The 24,476-nt window shown below is 41.5% G+C and overlaps 1 protein-coding gene across 1 annotated transcript; it reads left to right on the forward strand.

Annotated features, from left to right (window-relative positions):
• The first annotated feature begins 676 nt into the window (after positions 1-676).
• Positions 677-23,619, forward strand: nat8l (N-acetyltransferase 8-like). The gene is made up of 3 exons (XM_028038837.1): positions 677-1,274; positions 2,504-2,668; positions 14,250-23,619. Exons 1-3 carry the CDS (start codon positions 965-967, stop codon positions 14,615-14,617), a joined length of 843 nt encoding a protein of 280 aa, XP_027894638.1. The 5' UTR covers positions 677-964; the 3' UTR covers positions 14,618-23,619.
• Positions 23,620-24,476: the final 857 nt, after the last annotated feature.

The following is a 24,476-nucleotide window of genomic DNA, read 5'->3' on the forward strand; positions in this document are numbered from 1 at the left end:
TACTAACTATAAGGTATCATATTATGACTTCAACACAATAAAATTTCAAGACTGAATTAATAATTTGCATATTGAATTATTTGAATATGCAATAAGTTGACACATTTATGCAAATGTGTAGTATTTATTTGACATGTTTCTTGTAGAGTTGTCTAAAATTTTAGATAAACATTGCTTTTACAAATTATTTTCTTATTTGATTTGTTTGATTATGGCAGTTTTGTCCTATGATAAATTATTTCTGATCACAGTGATCCAAACATTTGATTGGAGATGTCTATTGACACATTTTTAGATCGTAAGGCTAAAAAACCAGATAACTTCAAGATGTGCTTTCACATGACTATAGAATAAAATTATTTCAACACTGAAATAACTATATTTAACTTTTAATTAAAGTTTTTCCATTTGTAATTATTTGATTAGGGATTAAAACATGGAATTACTTAAGGATATAATGTATTTTAAATATTTATCTGATGATTAAAGACCCCCCAAGCTTCCCCCCTGGTGGCGCCTCTGAAAGAAAACCAGCCTTTCTGCACATCACCGTCTCCCCCCTCCTCATGAGCCCACTTTCTCGAAATACATCCTTCGCCCCAGCACACACCAGCTTGTTCAGGCCTCTCTCGTCCCTCATCACAGCCCTCCTCCCTCCCTCTGCCGCCGGCATCCAATCTGAGTGGGCGGGAGGACCTCCCCAACCCCTGAACCCGCGTCTATACCCGCCCCTGCGCGCTTATAAAACCGGCCCGGATCGCGCCGGAAAGTCTTGGGTCTTCAGAATCGCTCAGGGTTGCAGCAGAACATCCCCCTTCCTCCGTCTTATCCCTCCCCTCTCCATCATCCTCTCACTGTTTTTTAGGAGACTCTTTTTACGCATCATTCATCCTCACCCCATCCACCACCACCACCACCCACACTCCACAACTGTAGCGGGACCGTCTTTCTGCAGGCCAGTTGCATGCATTGCTCGTCTCCCAAAATGGTTTGCGAGACTAAAATCGTTGCGGACGAACACGAGGCTATACCTGGGACCAAAAAAGAGCCGATGATGTGGGGCTCCCCGGCGGCCCCCGGCGCGGCTCTGAGCTCCGCCGGCGAGCCCAAGGATGTGCGGAGGGACGGGGTGTTTATCCGCGAGTTCGAGCGGGAGGACCAGGAGGAGGTGCTGCGCATCTTCCACGAGGGCATCATGGAGCGGATACCCAACTCGGCGTTCAGGGGTATCTGGCAGCAGCCCCGGACCCAGTTCTTATACGCCTTTCTGACAGGTGAGCGGTCAAAGGAGCCCCCCCCCCCCCCCCCCAACAAACCCACCACTGTAAATCTAAATGCTAACTCCAATCTGATTTAATTATATTTGTAATCAGCACCACACAATGCGCAGTTACGCATGAATCTGTTGCCGCTATTAAACTTTGCCCACCGGCGCACCGGCGTTCTGCTCCACCACGCAGCCAACAAAAGGCACGCCAGGCGCATGGAGCATGTGTAGAGAGGCTGATGGTGCTGATGCTGTGGTCACATGCCGGCGTGACTTCAGTGAAGGAGGGAGTCAGTTTGACGATCGGCCCACAGGGTGCGCCCGTCGCTCAGAAAATTAAAACAAAAGAACGGACAGAAAAAGAGAGAAGGAAAGAAAGAACGGGAATTAAATTCCTCCATGCGCCACTGAAATTCTCTCTTTTGTTCATTCAAATTACAATCTCTTGACTAGGTGAGGAACCAGGAAGACATAACAGATTTCTACCTCTAAATCCTGCGAAAGTGATTAGTGAAAAAAACCAACGTTTGCTTTAAACATTAAACATGTTTTACTCTGCTGAGTAAATAGTTGCGTGCAGCTCAACATGCGATGCGTCCCATCTATCGCAATTGTCTGCGTTTCCCTTTGCGCCCCCTAGCGTCGCACCCGACTAATTTCCAATCAAGCAAAAATTGATTTAATGCCATCATAACCTTACTAACTTGCTCCGCTCCAGAAAGTTCAGAAAGAGGTCAAATAAAAATGAAATGTCTCTCAGTATTGCAGCTAAACTCGTGTGTCTTTCTCAGGGTTCCTATACATCCTGAAAGTGAAAATTCAGGTGGTGGTCAGTTACTGAAGTATGAAAAGCAAAGTTCACCATAAAATTAACTGGAAATGTTTGCGTAGAGGTCAGGCTTTCAATAAAAAATGTGCAAAAAAGAAACTAGTTGGATGGATACAAAAAACGATGAATTTATAGATGATGTAAATAATGAGCCAGGAATCAAAATCCAGAAATAGTTAATGGTTTAACCTGGAAACGCCAAACTTCCCCAGAGTGTGTAGGAACCCTGGATACAGAGTAACTCTGCTCACCGTCAACCAACTGTTCATGTTTCTCCACCGTGTCGCCATGCTGTCTTGAACCCTTGTTGTTCTGTGTCTGTTGTCGAATTCAAACCCTGCCAAAAATCAAACTTGTGATTCTCTCTTCTGACAGGTTTTGTTTACCTTTCTTCCATTTCTCCATAGCGATGTGCTTTTACATGACCAAATCCGTCACGCTGACCTGCTGTGCACCGCTCATTCTCATGGGTGCGCGCTACTACTACAGCAGGAAAGTTATCCAGAATTATTTGGACTGTGCTCTGAACACGGACATGGCTGACATTGAGGCCTATTACATGAAACCCACAGGTAAGGAACTGCTTCTACTCACTGACGTCCCATTGGTATGTGTGATTTGTCAGCAGGCGGCTCCACCCGCAGTGTTGCAAAAATAAATCCAAACGACTGGTGAAGATTAGACCTATTGCTCGCCTCGGCTTGCTTTACACAGCAGCTTTAAATTAGCGGAGAGGACGAAGCCAAATAGAAGTCAGTGTGACTGACAAATACATGACGAGAACACAGTTTAGTCCTCAGGCAGAGGAAAATAGTTAAATATGCAGTCATCCTTCTGCTTTCCTTCCTCGTTGTTCTCACCCCTCCTCCCTGTGTGTTTCTTGCTCCTTCCCCCCACCGGCTTCCTATCCTTGCTGCTCCTGGCCTCTGGAGTGGGGGTAGAGGGCACCGCAAGGCCTATTGATTGCACTGAGGAGACTGCTGATACTCTCTCTGCAGTGAGCTCGGTGTCGTCGAGCCTCATTTCCTCCACTAAGGTTTCTAATTAGAAAAATCAATCAAACTATTTCTTCTCCTCTGGCTACCTACAAATATGTGTTGGTTTTACCACATTCCCCTGCCTTTCCTTCGACGCACATGGCCAACACTAAAAACAGGTGTGAGTAAAGCCAGTCAATTGCCTTCCCATTGTGTGCTGCTCTCTAGCGCTGTGCCCACTTGCCTGATAATCCACAGCACACAGTTGCAGTTTAGCATTCCCATTATTGCTGCAGAGCCACAATGGTTCAGAGGGGGTCAGGAGTCGCTGCTCCTGGACAATGCTAATGATTACAGCCGCACAAGCCGAGCAGACCCAGAGGGACGAACACCGGGCTCCGATGGAGAGGCACGACTTACTCTGCTATCATTTGTTACAGAAATTTGTGCTGCTTTTGCTGTTACAACCAAAAACTTCAACGTGTCGTCTTTTATAGGAAGAGCAACACAAAGTAGAGCACAGTTCAGATGGGAAAGGACAATTGTTTAATAAATAAAGATAATATTCAGCCCCTTTTACAGCAATAACTTCAAGAAAGAGATCCAGTTCAACCAACTGCCTTAGCAAACACTAGCCATGTCTTTGTAATTGTGCAAATTGGAATTAAATATATAATAATTACATATACAAATAAATTCACTTACTGGGAACACGGCAACTTAAAAAAAACAAATTTTTTGCTAAATAGTTTATGCAATAGGATGAGGTGGTTATCCGGCTGCATCAAACATTTTTTGCAAAATTGCAATGCATCACACGGGTCATGTGATCGACAACCAGATGTTGCTACTGGCGGGAAAGACGGAGAAGACGACAGGAAGTGGTAGGAGGAGGATGGCGCAGCATTTTTTAAAATTGCTTATTGCATGAAACAACTTATTTACATGTGATTTTGAGTGCGCTTCTTATTTAGCGGAAACACTAAAATTGTGTTTTTATGACATTAACGGAATATCAACCAAGTTTTGCTGGAAACGCAGCTGGTGTTCTTATTTATTTGATTTAAACTCAAGCATAAATCCAGCTGTTCTGTGAAGTTCTCAGAGATTTGTTAGAGAATGTTAGAAAACAAGCAACGTCTTGGAGAACAAGGAACACAGCAGACAGGTCAGGGAGAGAGTTGTGAAGAAGTTTAAAGCAAGATTCATTTGTAAACCAATCCATCATCAGAAAAATGGAAATAATCGTCTTTCTGAACTAGCCAAGTGAGCAAGAGCCGCACTTGCTCAGATGTTTAAAACATAGAAACTTCTACATTATGACTGGTCCAAGTCTCGATGAGCCTGTCCCCGCCTCCAGATGAAATAAGTTCTAACCTCTGGAACCTGTTCATCGGTTCCAGTTCTTCCTCTGCTGAGCGTTTTAATGCAAACGCCTGCAGTGATTCCCATAAACACTCTGGTCACTGTGGCTTATTGATTCCGACCTGCCAACGTGCTAAAAGCTGCGCAGCAACATGACAGTTTAAACTGATTGTGGTGCAGTCATGTGTTCCCCTTTTCCTCCATCTTTATTAATGAATATGGGTGTGACATTGGGGTAAACACCCTGAACAGGATGGCAGCAGACATGGCAGAGCTTGGTGAGACACGTCTTTATGTCATTAAAGCAAAAATAATCTCATAGTCTGCAACAACCAGATGGTCAACAATCATTTACTGGGAATAGGCTAAATAACTTTTTATTTGTACAAACTGCTAAAGTTGTTGCAGATACAAGTGATCACTGTTATGTGACTTAGCTGTCATATATACATTTAATTTTACATTCAAAGTTATTGGTTTTAGCAATCTTGGTACATCGAAAATTATGAAAAATCTGTATTGCTGAATCTAAACCGCAGTTTTCTCAGTCAAGGAGGAGCTGGATTCTTTAACCTTTTAAATGGGTCAATATGAGTTTTAGTATTTATGTATTCATGTTCATCTGCTTTTCTTGTCTCACTTCAAATGAATCTCTTTAGTCATTGAACCCATGGGGCACTTTAACTGGTTTAACTGGTTTTAGAACATGTGAAGCTGACTGAAAAAGCAAAGAGCAAAGAGTTACCCCTTCAGTAAGTAACCCTGGAAATAAAAACAAACTGACGCCAGCAACACCTGCTGTATATTAACACTGGTGTGGTTTCATAACCACAAGATAAGACAACAGATTAGAGAAAATGGGGGGAAAAGTGCTTGAAGGAGAGGCAGGATAGAAAAAGAGGCAATGAAAAGAACTAATGTTTATATGTGTTAAGATAAAGACACCAGAAGCTTCCTGGTCGCCAGCTAGATAAAGAGAGAATATTTCATATTTAAAAGACATACGTACCTCCTGTAGCGCTTCCTGTTGTTGTATTTTGATCCGCGGTCCACGATCCAGACACAAAGGAAGTAATTTCTCCAATGAAAAGCCGTCTGAAGTGTTGATTGGTGGGAGGATACAGCTGTAGTTCCCTAATTTCAACAAAAAATGTATTTAAGCGTTTTAAGATATTTTTTTAGACAAAAGAAAGTGCAGATATAGAAAACATAAGCATCTCTATCAGAATGATTTGTATTTCTAAAGTGTTGAAGATGGCTAAGTTGAAGTAAATAATCCACAAGCATTGACTTTCTGTGCTGTACCACTTTGTAACACGATGTGATCACCAGCTGAGTCAGGCTCCCACAGAGTTTGGCCATGTTGAATAAAATCAGCAACATCAGCATCACAACTCTGAGTTGTAATATATACCACACATAAAAACACATTTTCAAAACAAATTTATTTGTACTGACTGCATAATAATGCTATTTAATCTCTTGTTACGCTATGCAGTGGCTTTGTCTGCACCAATAAAGATTCAGTCACCACTACATGTTGAAAGCCTGAAGTAGCTGACACAGCAGGGGACCTGGCAACCTCTTCTAAAGTAATTCAGCTAATTGGGGGCAATCAAGAGGACAAATGAGCTTTTTGCTATAGATTATTTGGCCATCATCAAGTTCTGAAATAGAAACATAAGATGGTTATGTTATGGCCAAAATGACAGACTTTGTCCTGAAGTAGTAGAACATAGCAGAACCTATTTAATACCAATTCTTCACAGTTCTTAATGTCACCATGTATGGAACCTTATATATTTTGTAAAATATATTCTTGGATACACAAACATGAATAGCAAGAAGATAAAGAAAATGTGACATTACAATCACGGAAAAACGTACTGAATCATGCTAATTATAGGACTACAATTAGAAAAATTTAAAACTGATCAATTCCATTTTCCTGTGAATTTTCAAGTTCACACACACACACACACCCACACACACACACACACACACACACACACACACACACGTTGTGAGACTTTAAAGACGACAACACTGCATAAATCTTTCCACTTTCTTTCATCCTTGATGCAGACGTGTGTCTGGTTTATTGTATGTAAGAAGTGGGAATCATTAATAATGCACTGAAGTCTCACTATCCTTCTCTTATGTTTTACGTTGCTATTAAATCAATACTTAACTGAGGCGCACATTGGAGAGACTAAATGGTGTGTCATCAACAGCTTCATTAATTGTCACGTTGAGCTTTTTCTGAGTCTCTGGCAATAAATTGAAAGGATTAATCATTACATAAAAGCCTGTTGTTTTTATCTGACCGATTGCTTGACCCCTGTAAAGATTAAGAGTTTGCAGTTTAAGTCAAAAATAAATCTGGACATTGCACTGATGGGAAAAGTTAGTTTTTACTGCCTTCGAAAACCTCATGAACATTTCCACGTTTGTGATGTTACAACTACAAACTTCAATGTTTCTCATTAGGACATGTAATACCAACACAAAGTTAGTATGTGGTTGTGATGTGGAAGGAAAGTGATGCATGGTTTTAATTCAACCCTTTGAATTAATACTCTACAAAACCTGAAACATCACACACACACACATGCTTTGGATTAAGCCTCTATACTTAATTCAAATATAGAGGCTGAAATTGTTGCCATACTTTCAATAAAACTTCACTTAGACGTTAAATAATCGCAACACTTGAACCTACTTTATCTAAAAACCATCCCATCATAGGTTTTGTTGCACGTTTAGAGTTATTGTCCTGCTTGGAAGGTTCATCCTACTTTCCAATTTTACACTACTTTAGGGGTGTCTGTCACATGAAATGCCTTTAAAAAACATTTATGTATGTACAGTAGCTGTGACATTAAAAAGGTGGACATGTTTGATCAGTATGAAAACTTTGGCAAGGCACTGATTCAGTGATGCATTTGTTGAGCACTTTCCATTGTAAGTGATATTGTTTTGGTCTTACATGTAAGGTCTAAGTTCAGCAACTTTTTGACGTTTTATGAACATGAAAATAATGACCTGGACACAGTTAAGACCAGGTTTATGCAGGTTTCACCAACTCAACTTCAGACTTTTTAAGACCATTATACAAACATTTGAGGCCTAAATCACTATATTACGACGAATGCGTTAGTAGCTTGTTACCGGTACACTTGAATCACAGAACGCAGTGAGCAAAGATGTCTGCATTCAGCTCAAACTTTAACCTGATAGAAAAGACGCGTGAGAAAAAGCCTACGTAGAATATATGAGTTAAAAAAGTTCTGCCACGTCAAAATTTAAGACCTGTAATTATATATTTCAAGGTAAATTTTCTTGAACTTAAGACATTTTAAGGCCTTAATTTTAGATTACGGATGCGCTGGCACCCTGTAAGAGTAGCGTGTGTGAAAATTAAGGCACAAATCATTCAACCTGCACAGGCATGTTGATAGGCAGCAAGGCTGTAAAACTGAAATGCACACAGCGAGAGCTCCTAATGGAGATTTCACAGCAGAGCGAGAGAGAAAGAGAGGGCATGTCTGCAAAATGTCACATCCAGGCAGCAATCTTCTCTGCAACACAGTTCAGGCTGTGATGAAAACGACTTCTGTTTCAAATCCTCACTTCTCAACAAATGAATTATTTATTTACTGCGTTTCTGCACACGTGCACCACGTCTGACAGTCCACTCTCATTTAACGGGGGAGGAGAAAGAAACTGCTGATGCTTGAGTTCTCTGTGACAGGCTAATCCATTCCTCCAGCGTGAACTTTGACCTAAAGCGCGGGGAGTTTCTTAGAGAGCGCATCAAAGAGGCTGTATATGTGCACGAGTTATGCACTGCTAGATAATTTTATTAATATTAAAAAAAAGAATGGATGAAATAATAGTAATGAAATTAATAAATTCACTTTGCTTCTTATTGTTGTATTATAGAATTAAAGAAGTCTTGCAAATTAAAATTGCTTCCTCCAAAAATGACAATAGGCAGAGACAAATAATGCGATAGAAAGAATGGCGCTCCTGTTCTGAGCGTGTCCGCGCAGCGCTCGTCTTTCTGTGGAAGTGAACTACAGCACAGTGAAGCTGAGTCTAGACGAAACGCTTATCAACTGAATTAGCCCTGCAGGTTTCATCTGAAGGAAACAAGAATAATCCTGTTAGTGATCAAATCCAATCCCCAATGCGCTCCTCTGGGTGTGTGTGTGTGTGCAATTTGGGGGGATTTCATACAGGATTCCAGTCAGAGTATCACTGAGTGTTTGACACTCCCACACCGATGCCAGTACAGTGCAGTAATCTGATTTTTTTCTTCATGTAGGATGCATTACAAAGGATCTCCACTGCTCTTCCTCTTTTTCTCGCCTTCGTGTTTTTCATCTGTTGTCCCTCCCCCCGTGGTATTAATGGCAGAGTATTCATCATTCTTTGCTCCCCTCTTTGTGCTTGGATGTCCTTTAAAGATCATCACTATTACTGTCAACACAGAAGCCCCTCTAGTTTCTACTCCTTCTTGAGACATGAATAATTTCTTCTTTTTTGTCCCTCTTTCCTTTCCTCCCCTCTTCCATGTCTTTTTTTCCGAGTGAGTAAGCTCATTCATTCGACTCACACACAAACACTAAACCACTGGTGTTTAACTATAGCAATGCTGTCCTGAGCTCCTGCAGCTGCCGAGCTGCATCAACAGGGACCTTAATGCCCCAATGAAAAAGAAAAAAGAGCTGTCCCTCCACATGCCTGTGCAGATAGTCTCCTGGCTTCGCAAGCTGCACGGCTTGCCTTTTTATGTTCTGCACACACTAATGAGCAGAAAACAGACGCAAAAATAAATTCAGACCCAAAAACTACACACAACCTCTGACTAAACAGTTACAGCTTCAACTAAAACGTGTATAAAAATGCAACATCCTTATTTGTGTCAACTGATCTCTACTTAAATATTTTCATAAATGCCTCAAAATCATTATGAGCAGTGAAAATGACAAATATGTATGCCCCGGTATAACCCAAAGTCTACATGCCAACATTTTATTTCAGGAAAATTATAAACACTTGCTATATTTAGCAGTTCTTTCCCAATGCTAAGGGGGCAGAATATCACATCTTTTTACCATTCTGTTCTTCATAGAGCAACACAACAAGCTGATATCAGACCATCATGCTATCTGCTCAAATACAACCAGTCGTCCACACACTAACATAACACAAATATACTTTTATTAAACATTTAAAAACAGTGACGGGTTAGAAAGAATCACAAACGGATGTTTTATTTTGCATCATCTATAAACTGGAAGCGCTGTCCTCTCTGCAGGTTCTCAGCTGTAGTCAATATGTCTCTCTAACTTACTTTACGAAACCAAATAAGAGATGTAGTTGGCGGGTGGAAGGGAAGGGATATTTCATGCAGTTTTCAGGTTTTCAGTGTAGCTCTTTGTCCCGTGCGTTGCGTCTGTGAGGAAGGGTTAGGTAATGTGCGGCGTCCTGTGAGCAGAGCGGCAGAGCGCCTGGCGCAGGCTCAGCTCAGACAGATGGTCAGGAGGGCTTCATGGAGGCGCAACGTACAGGAGGTGACACTGCAGCTTTGACTCCTGCTCAGGATAAACTTTCAGTTCATAATATGAGCAAACTCCGTGAGCTATGAGAGGAGTTTGATTTACCAAAAATCAACTCACGTTAACATTCTGTCATTAACTTAAAATGTTTTTTGTTCTGAAGTGAATTAGACAGCTTAGGCTCCCAATTTGAATATGTTGTGGATTTCTCTTATTCACAGAGGCTCAAATATATTCATACCCCCTCTGATATTTACTAAGAAGGTTCCTTAACACGTAGCAGCCATGGTATCCGCCATGGTTGGATATTTGACCCCTGCTCTTGGCAGAGGTTGACCTAAATGAATTGGTTTCTGGGTTTGGACCGGCTGTTGAGCCACAACTGATAAACTGGGTTTATCTCGCCCGTTATAGAAGCTTAAAGTTAAGCTGCCAGTGATACCGGTGCATTACATAAAAATAATGGAATAATTAAGGACAATTAAAAAAAAAGAAAGACAGAAATAAAGAAAGACAAAAGGAGAGAAAGAATCAAATAAAAACAAAGAAAGAAAGGAGGATGTTCATCACATAAGTATCTACGTTTATGTAGAAATCCCATCTACAGCGACGCGGAGCCATTAATGAACCAGTGTTTGCACGGAGGGAACATGGGACCGTCTGCTGCTGCCGCGCCTCGCACATCAGAGGTTTTATTCTGCCACAGAGGCGTCCGGACGGGCTTAACACAGGCCTGCAGAGGCATCCAAATCCCTGCTAACACCTGGGACTCCAGCGCAGGCTGGTGTCATTATCAGCTGTTTCTGTGTGTGACGGCGTGAGATGCTCAGCTGGAACTAACAGCACAGGAGTTGTGTAAAAGCAGAGAGGGATGCTGGATTTAGAGGTAATCGACTGCAGGTCAGAGGTCAGGCTCAGCCCGTCATGGAATCGTCTGATTTAGTTTATCTGTAGCAAACAGATGGGATTTTGGTAGGAAAGCGTGTAACTGTGGCCAACGCATGACTTTAGTCAAAAGGGCTTTTCGGCATAGTTACAGAAAACTGTTTTAATAATAAAGAAGATAACAAAGATAACAAAATAATCATTATAGCAAAGATCTTATGAAAGTTCCTACTGTATGTGTCAGGATCTGTGTTTTTCTGTGTTTATTTAGAGTTTTCTGTGTCCTTAAGTCTCTTCGTTGTCCTGTCCTCCCCTTGATTGTTCCCAGGTGTGTCTCGTTCTGTCATTACCCTCCCATGTATTTAACTCCACCTGTGTTCCTTGTTCGTCGTCGGGTCCACGTCAATGTTTAGTCTCTTCGTGGTCAGTGTGTGTTACTCCTGCTCGTTGTTTGGACTAAGTTATTTTCATTAAATCATCATAATTCATCATACCTGGGTCCGCTGCATCTGCCTGACCACCTCGCATCAAACCGCTTCATGACAGAAGGACCCGACCATACCGAACGGTGAGGCTCGCTTTATTATGGACCCAGCCGGATTACTTAAAACTGTAGAGGACTATGTCGAGGAGGTGGCAAAGCCTTACTCCGCCCGTCACCGCCTGAACATAGCCACACGCTTGGTGATCATGCTGGACGAATGGATCCCGCGACTTCCGCATCTGGGGCTGGCGGAGTTGCAACAGGAGGCAGAGAGGGAGTGCCTGACGGCGGCTGCCGTGCTGAAGGGTAACCCTCTGCCTCCCAATCTGCACAGACTCTCCGCCAGCCCAGACCCAGCTCCGGCATCTCCGGGACCAGCAACTCCAGCCGGCGCACCCCAGGCCGAGTCAGCCGGCGTTCCAGCCGGCGCACCCCAGGCCGAGTCAGCCTGCGTTCCAGCCGGCGCACCCCAGGCCGAGTCAGCCTGCGTTCCAGCCGGCGCACCCCAGGCCGAGTCAGCCTGCGTTCCAGCCGGCGCACCCCAGGCCGAGTCAGCCGGCGTTCTGACCGAGACTCCCAGTGTTCTGACCGAGACTCCCTGCGATCCTCCTGAGACCCTGACCTTCTGCGTTCCTCCTGAGACCCAGACCCCCTGCCATCCTCCCGAGACCCTCTGCCTTCCTCCCGAGACCGAGACCCTCTGCCTTCCTCCCGAGACCGAGACCCTCTGCCTTCCTCCCGAGACCGAGACCCCTGCGTTCCTCCCGAGACCCAGACCCCCTGCGTTCCTCCCGAGACCCTGCCTCGGGGGGCTCGTCGTCGCCGTCTGTGGGCGGCCCCCGGGACTCCTCATCGCCAACTCCTGCGCCGCGGACGGCCGCCGGACCGCCTCCGGGGTTCCCGCCTCCAGCGCCGCGGACCGCCTCTGTGGTTCCCGCCTCCAGCGCCGCGGACGACTGTCAGACCACCTCCGTGGTTCCCGCCTCCTTTGCCTCCGCCCACCCTGTGGGTAGTTTTTTGTTGTTTTTGGACTCTTGGCCCTTCCTGTGTTTCCGCCCACAATGGTGGGTTGTTTTTTGTTTTTTCTGGACTCTGGCCCCCCGTCCAGCGCCCCTCCGCCCACCCTTGTTGTGTTTCTGTTTTGTGGGCGTCTGGTAGCCGCCCTTGAGGGGGGGGTACTGTCAGGATCTGTGTTTATTTAGAGTTTTCTGTGTCCTTAAGTCTCTTCGTTGTCCTGTCCTCCCCTTGATTGTTCCCAGGTGTGTCTCGTTCTGTCATTACCCTCCCATGTATTTAACTCCACCTGTTTAACTCCTTGTTCGTCGTCGGGTCCACGTCAATGTTTAGTCTCTTCGTGGTCAGTGTGTGTTACTCCTGCTCGTTGTTTGGACTAAGTTATTTTCATTAAATCATCATACCTGGGTCCGCTGCGTCTGCCTCACCACCTCGCATCAAACCGCTTCATGACAGTATGTCAGTCTAATGTGTGTCATTATCTTTGAAAAGGAAAATTAACTCACTATTATCCAGCTAAAGACATCAGAAATGGCATCTTGGATAACATGAAAGTTGATATTTCCTGTTATTGTGATCCTCAGGGTGGAGCTGCATAATTTGCTGACAGGTTGCCCTAACCTTGGACCTCTGTGTGTGTCTGGCAAAGTCTTTTTGTCTGTGTGTTTAATTCACAGTGCAAGCTGATCTAAGACTGAATCTTTGTGTTTCACTTTGCAGTTCTTTTTATTTGACAGATATGATTTAAATGCAACTGAAAAAAAAGCAGCCGCATTTAAATCTGCAGTTTTTCAGAAACTGTTTTATTTCTTTCCGTTTCTTTGCTTTCCACTTCGCTTCTGAGTCCATATTGACCATCTGTAATCCCAGAGCTTTTAATTAGTGGAGTCTTAATGAATAGCTAATGTCATTAGACACCAGAGACTGGCCATTAATCAAATCCCTGTACGCCTCTCTCTGGTTTTCTGTCTTTTGGTGTTTTAAGCAGATTCAACCCGATGCTGTTTAAATGTAGCAGCAGGATGTTCTTATTCTCTCATGCAGCTGAACGCTTATGTTTGGATTTTCTGTCAGAAGAAACAAATCTTACGTAATAGACTGTATAGCTGTATAAATTTATCTCCCAATAGAAAACAGTTAGCAGTAAAGATTATTACGATTGAATACTTGTGTGAAATAAAGCCTGAGATTTTACAGTGTAGTTTGGTAGCAATGTGCTATTAGCTGCAGTTTAGACATCTCTTCCCCACAATGTAATTTAAGATTAAACATTTTGTCTGTACCAATCTGATACTAAATTAAACTGATTGAAATCCATATCATATATTCTTTCAAAAAGGATTTGCTTTGGAGTTCATGTGAAGTCCATTTAATCAGTGTTACACGATCTACATCAGCATGATTGCATATTATCTGCATTCACTGTAGCCTCATGTTTGACTCATTAATTGAAATAGAACCATAAATATAAAAAGTATAAGTTTAATAATGCTAAACAGTTAGTGTTAGATTTATATTTAGACACCAAATCTTTGAGATTAAATAAAACACCACAGTTATCTTAAAGGAATAATTCAAAATTTTTAAAGTTCATTTTGCTCATTTTTAGAGTTTTTGTATATTGTTAAACTACAAACAGCAAAGAGAGTGTAGATTTACAGAAGAAACGGTCTAACAGTGTGCAAATTGGTTAATTTCTCATTAAGCTAACAAGCTAAGCTATAGGTTCTGGGTTGCTCCAGTGACAGGTTTGTACTTTTTAAGACTTTTAATAATTTCATTTGTCTTAAATAGCTTAAGAATTGTAAAGGCCACATATTCAGCAAGTAATCTCTAAACGTTCCCTCTTAAACCTCATCAGGCTCCTGCTTCTGGGTGGCGGTTCTGGATGGGCGCGTTGTGGGCATCGTGGCAGCGCAGGGCCACGAGGACGACAACACCGTGGAGCTGCGGCGGATGTCAGTGGACTCTCGCTACCGGGGCAAAGGCATCGCGAAGGCCCTGGGCCGCCGTGTTCTGGAGTACGCCGTGCGCAACAACTACGCCGCCGTGGTCCTCGGAACGACCGCCGTCAAGTTGGCCGCCCACAAGCTGTACGAGTCGCTGGGCTTCTGCAGGACGAGCCAGAGCGAGAACTACAGGCTACCCGGGATGAGCCGCTCGCCGCTGGAGAGGCTCTTCTTTCAGATCCGCCACAGCCGCTACCGCCTGCAGCTCCGTGAGGAGTGAGAGGTGATGGAGAGAGAGAGAGAGAGATGGAGGACGGGGAGATGGAGGGAGAGAGGGACAGAGAGAGCAAACACCCTCCTTCACCTTTGAACCCCAACCGCATCCTCTCCTCTGACAGCTTTTATTTATTTTGAGTCATTGTAGTTATGTTTGGGTAACCCTTTTACTACTTCATGGTGACGTCACTAAGGTTTTTTATTGTTGCACTTTTCTTGCTATAGTTTTTGTATTTTCATTTTACACTCACTGAGTATATATTTTTAAGTTTCATTAACCTAATTCTTTGGCATTCTTGTCCCTCCCTCTCCATCGGAGAAATAAAACTATGTATCAGACATTTAGCCGGCATCCAAACCAATCACTGTCCTCAGATTATGTGGCTCAAACCCACTGGAGGGGGTCGGGCGCGAAGGGGTGGTTGAGATATGGTTTTCTTGAGAGGTGAAGAAGTTTAATAATTATTCGCAGCCCTGGTAAAAATATGCACAAAAGACACATCTTTAAAGTAAATGGTTCTCATTTTATCTTTCACGTTTCTCCAAAAACGTTGCCATACAAAGAGTGTAAAAATGTAAGAAGCTTCTTTTGACATGCTTTTCTGTCAAAGTTTGTCTGCCAATCCTAGAAGACATCTTTTTAACTAACTATTTCAAGACAACAGAGCAACTCAAGACCTACTTCCTTCGTTACTTCAAAATAATTTTCCCATTCTGAAGACTGGTTAAGAGAAATGGGCCTCAGTAGCTTCGTTTCCATTGACCACATAATTCGGAAAATTGAATCCAAAAAAGATTTGCTTAATGGCAATTTCGAAAAAAAATTTTAATAAAAAGTTTGTGCGCTAGGATGAGGTTGTTTTTCAACCTCAATGAAATTAGTGTATTTCACAAAACTGCTGTGGAAACATTTTCTGCCAACAACCGGATGTTACTACTGGTAGAAAAGATGAAGACAACGACAGGAAGTGGTCAAAGGAAGCTGGCGTGAACAATCTCTTTCACATGATCTGACTACGTTAAAGGAAGCAGCAAAACTGCAAACTTGTTTTTTCTACATTAGCGGGATATTGACAAAAACACAGCTGGTGTTACTTTATTAAATACCTCAAGAAACAGAAAGTCATGGATTACAAATTAAAAGCTTCAATATGCGCTTACAAACTAACAAAAGGATAGAAATTGCAAAATGCTTCAGTTAAATTCATGTAATAGTAATTATTTTTATCGACAATAATTAAGTGGTGATTTTGTTGAATAATTACTACAATTTAATATTTCTTTTACACATCTTTACCAGGGGTGCAAGAAACTGTGACACAGTCATACTTTGTGTGTGCATTGTGATGTTTAATGTAACACAGAGGGAACTCGTTTGACAGCTGGCCTCCGTCTGAAAAAACCATATTGAAGCACAGCGAGAGCCGAGTCCCGCAGTGAGGTTTGAGGACAACAGGATGGCCACCAGAATATGCTCAGTGCATCATGTACACATTCAGCAACGCAGTGAATCCTCCTTAAACACTCGTCTCTATTGTCCTTCCAAACAAATTACTAAACTTCTTCTCTTCTTGTTTTTAACTTATTTAATTGATGAATCACTCGTTTTATTTCTCCGGAGCTGTGGATGGGTTTCTGGTTTAAGGTTTAGGAAAGGTGGAGCTCAGAGCCGGGGTGTGTGTGTGTGTGTGTGTGTGATAACTGAGAGCTTGTCATGGCGTACGTATGCAGATTCACGAGGCAAGTATGGTTGACGTGACACCGAGCCTCAAGAGTGTGTGAGGAATCTTTTTCTTTGGCTAAAAGTCGAGTGTTATCTAACTTAAATTACTTTATGTGTGTGCTTATAAATTGTTTACTGATTAAATCAAGTCAAAGTCTAACATTTTGAATACGTTAACAGCCTAACTGGAAAATTTGTAATTTTCTAACTTTAACAAAGTTCCACGTTTAAATATGCAAATTTTACTGTCAAAACCACGACAATGACTAAGTAGCTGCAGTCTACGTTTAATAAACATTCAGGTTATTGGGGTAAAACACGACTAACTAGCAATACTTTGAAATGTACAGTACATGACTGAGCACAAATTACAACCCAGTATTAGAACCCATGTATTGGCATGACCATCCCTTCTGTTCTGTGTGTTCTTACTGTGTATAGAGCTGAAAACTCATGTAGCAAATGCCGAAGTTTCTCTCGTACCTGCTTACTCCGACTGAACAACCAGCAGCAGATTCAGCAATCCATGACTCTGAGCCTAAGTTGTGTCATCAAACCATTTTTATAATGTTATATGTACAGCAAAACATAACAAAAAAAAAAAAGCACATCATGAAAAAAAAAAATTGGGGGAAAAACATGAATGTCATCATCACAAACCAGTACCATCCCTCACTTTCCTTTACCCTCCTCCCTATTCATGAATCTGACTGCAACCCTGGGCTGGACCAAACAGCCAATCACCCCGTCCACCCATAACCTTCCACAACCTTCTGCATGTGCCCCCCAACCCATAGCCTTGCTGCAAAGCTTTAACTACTTCATTTCAAACTGGTTGGACCAGTCCAAGACCCGGTCCCCGGTCACAGATCAATGCGACGCCGCCTCTGCAGCGAGGGGCGTCAGGTTGCTCATGATGTACGGTTGTGTGTGTGTGCACGGGCGTGATGCAGACGCTGAGAACGACAGGCCGCGCGCTTGTGTGGTTGAGAGTTGGTGCAGACGTGCAGATCACGCTTACCAACTGCAGCGCTGCCTGGACGACATTCTGCCCGCCAGCTCACCAACTGTAGAATGCAAACAGCAATGCAAGTGTGGCATGCCTCTGTACCGTGTGTCTCCGGTGCCTGCGCTGGAAATGCATAGGACAAAAAAAACCCATATGTACTATATAAAAGATATATATATATATATCTATATACATATATATAATAAGAGAAAATACGACTTTTTAAGATAAACATATGAGATAAATATGTGTTTCTTTAAAAAAAAAAAAGAAGAATTGTACCATCTGCATGAAATGTGTCTTTGAATGCAAATATAACTTTAAGGAGAGGAACTCTGACCACATGGCTACAGAAAACACTTGTTTACATTACTTTGAATGGTCAAAATGATCTGTAATAATAATTACCAGCCACAAGCCAGTACTACAAATCTTTATGAGGACAAAACTCATCTAATAGCTGCAGTTATTCAGAGTAAATCCATCACTGACTGAGGGAAAAGAAGGTTTGTTTCTTTTGTTATCCTCATTGGCATTGGATCGAAGTGCAAAAAGCACAAATTACAAAATCCTGTAGGTGTTTACAAAACTAGATGCACCAGCGGACCAAAGTAAAAGCTGAACTTAAAGTTTAGCGTATTTAAATATCTAAAACACTGTACCTGTTTACTCTAGGCATGGGCCGGTAGGAGATTCTCAGGGTATAACCTTCAGTATGTTTTCACTGCATCACATTGTTTACACTAAATAATTAAAACTAAAATATTTCACATCATGTTTTTGCGCAACTATTTTGTTTTCCTGTTGCAGAAATAGTATAATACATATGTATTACATGTACAATTACTGTAATCATGTGTATTATAATAATGTTGCTGATAACATTTATTTGATACTTTGACCTTTGAAAAAAATAGCAGAATAAACACCTGCTACTATTAGGAGTAGTTTTTAAGTGCTTATTAGAGCTTAGTCAGCTGGTGAATTAGTCAGGTTATTTGCTCCGGTAGAGCCGACAGTCAGCTGCTTAACAAAAACTCTATCTGCAGCTTTAAAACAGTATTACTACTGATGGTTTCCACGTTATCTCTGTCCAGAAACGTTTCTAAACAATTTTCTATAACTTGTCAGTGAAGGAAAAGAAGAGGCTTTAGGATTCATAAAGCTGACCAGCAGTGCGCAAATTTAAGTCGCTATAATAATGAAAAATGTGAGTGATTTTAAAATCTTACTTTGAAAATACATCTTGGTATACCCTAGATTGCTGTAACTGGCCCATGCCTACATTTCAGCTAGGTTTGAATTCCACAGGAATGATTTTTGTTTGCATTATACCAACAATAGACATAAAAAGCTAACCTCTCAAAACACATATTTTATATCTCAGAAGCTAAAGGAGCTTCTTTTTTGTTCAAAACACTCATCTTACTCAACCACTCTGTTTTCTCACACTCTTTTGAGCAATATTTTCCTGATTTCACACTGAACTCCAAATCCACTAAACTAGCTACAGTGATGGGCAACATGTTAGCATCGCAGCACCACAATAATTGGACTGTGCCACTTTACTACAGATCAACTCTGGTGTCACAACAGTGAGAAGTTAGTGGTGCTGACAGACGAGATTTCCGAGCAGAAACATGTCAGACGACTTACTTTGATGCAGATGAGACGGTCGTTCTGATCACTGTGGGAAGAAGGAGAAGCGTGTCAGCTCTGCTGCTGTCATTTTCCCAATTTTAAGATTTAAAAGCTCTTTCACACATTTTGAGAGAAATCATTCTTGCTAATAAGCATAATTACGAAGGAAGGTAATATTATTCAAAACGCTTTCGCCAAGGCCTTTATGCACTGGAATCAAACATGTGGACTGCATGGTTTAAACTAGTCTAAGGGCAAATTTTGACTCCTAAAGACAAAGTGCACTGACTGTACTATAATGCATTTACTTATGGTCTGAGCAATGTATGTTTTCTACTTCACGTGAATGCTTTGCCCTGTGAAGTCTTACCTCTTTTGAAGACTTGGTCTTGCATATCTAATGTTAGAATGTAGTGACTTGTACTGAACATCAGTGTTAGCTAACCTATGCTGTACATTTAGTTATGCTCCATTCTTTTTAAATATTCTGCTGATGTACAATCCAAACAATGAGTTTATGTTGTATTTTTGTTTGAGAGAGTGCGCTTTCTTTACCACGCTGATGTTTGACGGGCTTAGGGGGATCTCCTGTGATTCTTTTGCTTTTTGAAGCAACATTAAGTTTAAAAACGTGATCAATTTTCTTTCAGATTATTACTGAGGAAAGAAGCTCATATTATTATAAACTGCACAAATGTACGGACTCTGGGTGTGGCGCTCTTAAGCAACAGCATTAAGAACGAACGCTGGTATGAATGTAAACTGCCAATCTTTTTCCTAATTTTTTTTTCTTTAATTGTGGCTTGCAATTTATTTTTTACTTCCTGAATGAAGAAGATCTTTTGCAAAAGGTTTCGAGCACCTGATGGTTTTCAATGATTAACTCAACCGCCCTATTAATTGTCTAGCATTTCGAGTGATTGTAAATAGCTGTATCTCTACCAACTGCTTTTTTATTCTTAGTTACCTGTCAGCCTTGCTGGTTTGGACGGATCCTGATGAGTTTGTATTTGTGTCGCCGGGGAACGCTCCGCCTGACGAAGAGGACCATGAGGGAGGAATGTGCCAACATTGGTAGTCAAAAAGAGGGGGCTTTGCGGGGTTCACCGCTGACTCCCTCTCTCTCTCTGATGCTGCTGCTGTAGAGGACTCTGGACTGAGGTCACACGTTCCAAGAACGCCTAAGCACTTGTAGCATAACTGTGTCCTGTTTTGCTGTTACTGTACAGTACTGATTGTTCTGCTTTTTCGTCTTAACATTTCCCACCAAGATTGTGGATGCTGTTTCCTTTTCTCCTGTATTATCAGTTGTATGTATGATAAGCAGATATATACAGGGCTTTTGCTTTTTGTGGAGGTAAAAGAATTGCCAAAGGTGTCAGTACTGTGATGTACAAAATGCATTAATACCCCTTGAACTTTCCTAGGTTTTGCCACTTTAAAAAAATACGTTCTTGTTGTACTTCATGTGATAGAGACCCACAAAGAAGAAGTTAGTGGGAAGATAAATTATTTAAAGTTTTTTTTTTTTACAAATCAGTGTGCTGTCCATTCAGTCCCCTTGATCAATACCTTGTCTTTTTATTGAAATTATCAATGTCTCTACTAGCCTTGCAAGTATACAGATTGAATTTTCCCTCAAAGTCCTAAATGGAGCGCCGACGATCCAGCCTAATTTGCAGTACCCTAATTCTGCCACACTTTCTGCTATCTGAAAAATTCCAACAGTTTCTGAAAGTGGAGAGGTCGCGCTTTCCAGCCAATATCGGGTAATTAAGGTAATTTCATCGCCGCAGTAACAGGAAGTGAAATTAATTTGAGGGGCAATCTTTTAATAGATGGTAAATTGCAAAAATAACTTGCTGGATATTGAAAGTTCCAGCTGTTATGGCTAAATAAGAAAATATATTTACTCACAGGACATTTAAAGAACTGCGTACAATTAAAATAAGCAAACATATCCATTATAATTTAGAACATAAAGGGTTAAATAAAGGATATGTAACACGTTTTTTCCCCCTTAATATTGTCTGCTGTTTAGCTCCATCAAGTTTCCCTGTGCCTGCTGAAGGAAAGCATCCCCACAGCATAATGCTGCCACTGCTAAGTTCAACAGAGACCACAGAATCTTGTGTTTTGGTTTTCTTCTGCAGCTGTGATTACAGGTGTTGCTTTGTCTTCATGATGCCATTCGTTTACTAATGTTCGGCTGAATTTATGCTGAGATTAAATTAAACACAAGGCAGACTATGCTAATCAATAAAGTGGTATCGTCACAGAATTTAATTGGTAGGTGTCAGAGCAAAAGGGGCAGAATACAAATCCACATCACACTTTTCAGAAAGTTGCTACTGTGTGTTGGTCTATCGCATGAAATCCCAATAACACAGATTGAAATGTGTGATTCAGAAGTGGCAAAATGTTAAAAAGTTCCAGGGGTGTGAATATCTTTGTAAGGCATTGTAAGTGTTGCTTATTTCCCCGCTGACATTACACATATTTTGTCATAATAACTTAAAAATATTGGTTGTTTCTTTTGGAAATAACTCCTGCCCACGTGCCATCTAATTAAGCAATAAGTACAACCAGACAAAACATGAAAGTAATGATCCCCTACACAGATTTTCCTGGAAAAGATGAGATGCTGCATTCACATCACTCCCCTTTTATGGCACCTATTGCAGTGGCACAGATGCCAGCAGACTATTGGCAATGACGTCTCATTAGATCAGCCTGAAGGGGAGATTGTAAAGTGTTTTTCTTGTTTTGTATGTTTTTTTTTTACTCAAAGCTGAAGTGCACAGGTGTACCTCTGAATAATTGTAAAGATGCCAAAAAGAAATGACAGAAGAGGGATGACGGATGCTAAAGAACATACAGTTCAAGCAGACATGAGGACGAAACGGTGCAGCTGCTCTGAAAGCGTTTTTGGCTGTAAACACCTCTTAACTCAGCTCCTAGACTCCTGGTTAATTTACTCCGCCAAGACAAACTGAACATGTTAATCATGCAGATGTTTTACTACAAGTGAGACTGACAGCATTTCTTTAAATCTCCTTGTTAGTAACTGTAAAACTGTAAAGTATATTTCAATGTAAATAGTACTTTGGGTCATTTTTACACCTTTTATAACTGTGAATATGGATTTAAAATTTATATTAAAATTATATTTACAAATGGTTTCAGAGCCTCAACAGTGGTGCAGGTGCTACCTCACCGCAAACCCACGATGAGTGGCAGCAAACCCTTTCAGAGGCAGCGGTAAGCGCCATCTTAGCCCTGGTTCCTGTGACCCGGTCTTTGTCCCACAGTGACGGGTTCGGCCATGGCCTTTTCTCTTCATGCCTGTCTGCTTGAACTCTGCAGACGAGTGTCAAAGCGCTGGAGGCAGCAGCTTTGTGAGCTTGTAGCTCAGGACCGAGTCTGTGTAGCTACATGGAGCTGCTGTGATGCAAATGCACTCTGTGCCCCGGAGCTCTGTCGTGGCTATTGTCTGTTACCAGGAAGCTGCACGAAGCACAGCAGAGGACAGATATGCAGCCACACTGTGGGGAGGCAGACTGGTCAGGCAGGATGGAGGGATGGATGGAGGGATGTGGGATGTCAGAAGTTGCCACAAGGGGAACCTTTTAACAATTGTTTTAAAGTTTAAAACACAAAAAGAAAGAAAGGGAATAACATTGGCTGAGAAAAGCATGGTGTAAACTGTTGTAAACACAGGTAAAGTGCCGAGTTAAGCTTTGCGCATTTAGGATGTTTTCACACCTGGTAGTCCGGTAGACTCTCTTCGATTGGGGGACAAAAATTGCAAAATTTGTCATATTGTCAACTGCTGCGGTTCGCTTACACACTGAACTGTGTCAAACGATCCAAAACCTTTGAAAAAAACCCTCGCCTGTGGTGGCGCTGTACCAAGAGCCACCGTAGGAAACTACACAAAAACCTCAGAAGACACGAGCTAACTTCCTTCTTCACAAAATCTAAACAGATTTTAGCGGTTGCAGGATTTGTCTTTTGTCTTTGGTAAAAGACTATGGGTCATTTCCTGCTAAAGCTAGACTTTTGTGTTTGTTTTGGTTGTATTTACCCAGAATGCCCTGATCCTGAAGCAGACTCTGGTCCGCTTGGCATTCACATATGCATTTGAACCGTTCCAGAGTTCACTTTAACCGAACTGAGACCTAGGTTTGTAGTTCGCTTTCTTGGTCCGCATCAAAGTTTGATTGGGGATTCACACTTCCCCAAACGAACCAGACTTTCTCGGCAAACAGACTACAGTTGAAGTGAAGTGGACTAAACACGGCTGGTATGAACACACCCTTAATGATCTCCTACTGGGAATAAAACTGAGTAGGCAGTAAAACACCATGAAGGCCTGGTAGGTTCAATCAGTCTGCCCTAACCTCAGTGAGACTGCACTGGAAAGCTGTCTTTTAGCCTTCAGCTCCCTTTGTGTCATTCCTTTGACAGAATGCTGTATTGTCACACCAGGATTAATATTATTATTGTGACTTTACCCCATTTCTTTTATACTGACAACTGGACATTGTATAGCTGTAAAGATTGACTGAAAGATGACATGGTGTGCATATGCTGTATCGATTAAAGACAATGCATTGAGCTTTTACATGCTTGAAATAGTCAATTGTGTTTTTTTTAAATTCCAAAGATAAAGCCAAGAGGAGGATTTTAGCGTTGTCAATCAACACTGTGTACGTGCTGCTAGTTATCTCAATGGTGGAGAAACAACGTATCGCTACAAAAAAACAGTTTATTCACGATCGTCGGTGGCCATGGTAACTAGCCTGAGAATACATGGTGAGGTTGATTGACAGCGCTAAGACCCGCCTCCTTGCTCTGATCATTTGTTTCTACTTATTAGAAGGCTTGATTATCTGTCTCATACTATACTGTCATGACAATGTGATAGTTTTAACAAATATGTAAGAATATGTAAAAAAAAAAAGTAATTTAATAAAAGCAGCTTTAAAAGTCAAATAGTGAATTAACCAGTTAAAAAATTTAATTTAGCTGTGCTGTAGTTAATCACGATTAAGCACTCGATCTAAATATAAATGACAAAAAAAAGTGAATTATTTAAAATACATTTCTTATTGTCTACATAACAAAATAAGGATTCTTTTCAGTAGTTATCTGGAACTTAAAAAAATTATAAAAGCAAAACTTTCAGACTTTGAAGACTATTTAGGAACCTTGTACAAATAAAAATGACATGGTGGATATATTCATACTTCTTGTCCACATTTTGCAATGTTACAACCACAAACTTGTTGTAGTTATCCCAAAGTCAAAATGGTCAAGCAAACCTACATACAAATGATTATATCTGGTGGACACACCATCCCCACAGTGACACATAGCGGGAGCAGCATTATGCTTTGAGATGCTTTTATTTTAGGAACAGTAAAGCTGGTCAGAGTTGATACTAAGTCGGTTTTAGTAAATGTTGCTTTCTAATTCAATCTTGAA

Source organism: Xiphophorus couchianus, chromosome 14 (genome assembly GCF_001444195.1).
Source record: "Xiphophorus couchianus chromosome 14, X_couchianus-1.0, whole genome shotgun sequence".
Classification (NCBI taxonomy): Eukaryota; Metazoa; Chordata; class Actinopteri; order Cyprinodontiformes; family Poeciliidae; genus Xiphophorus; species Xiphophorus couchianus.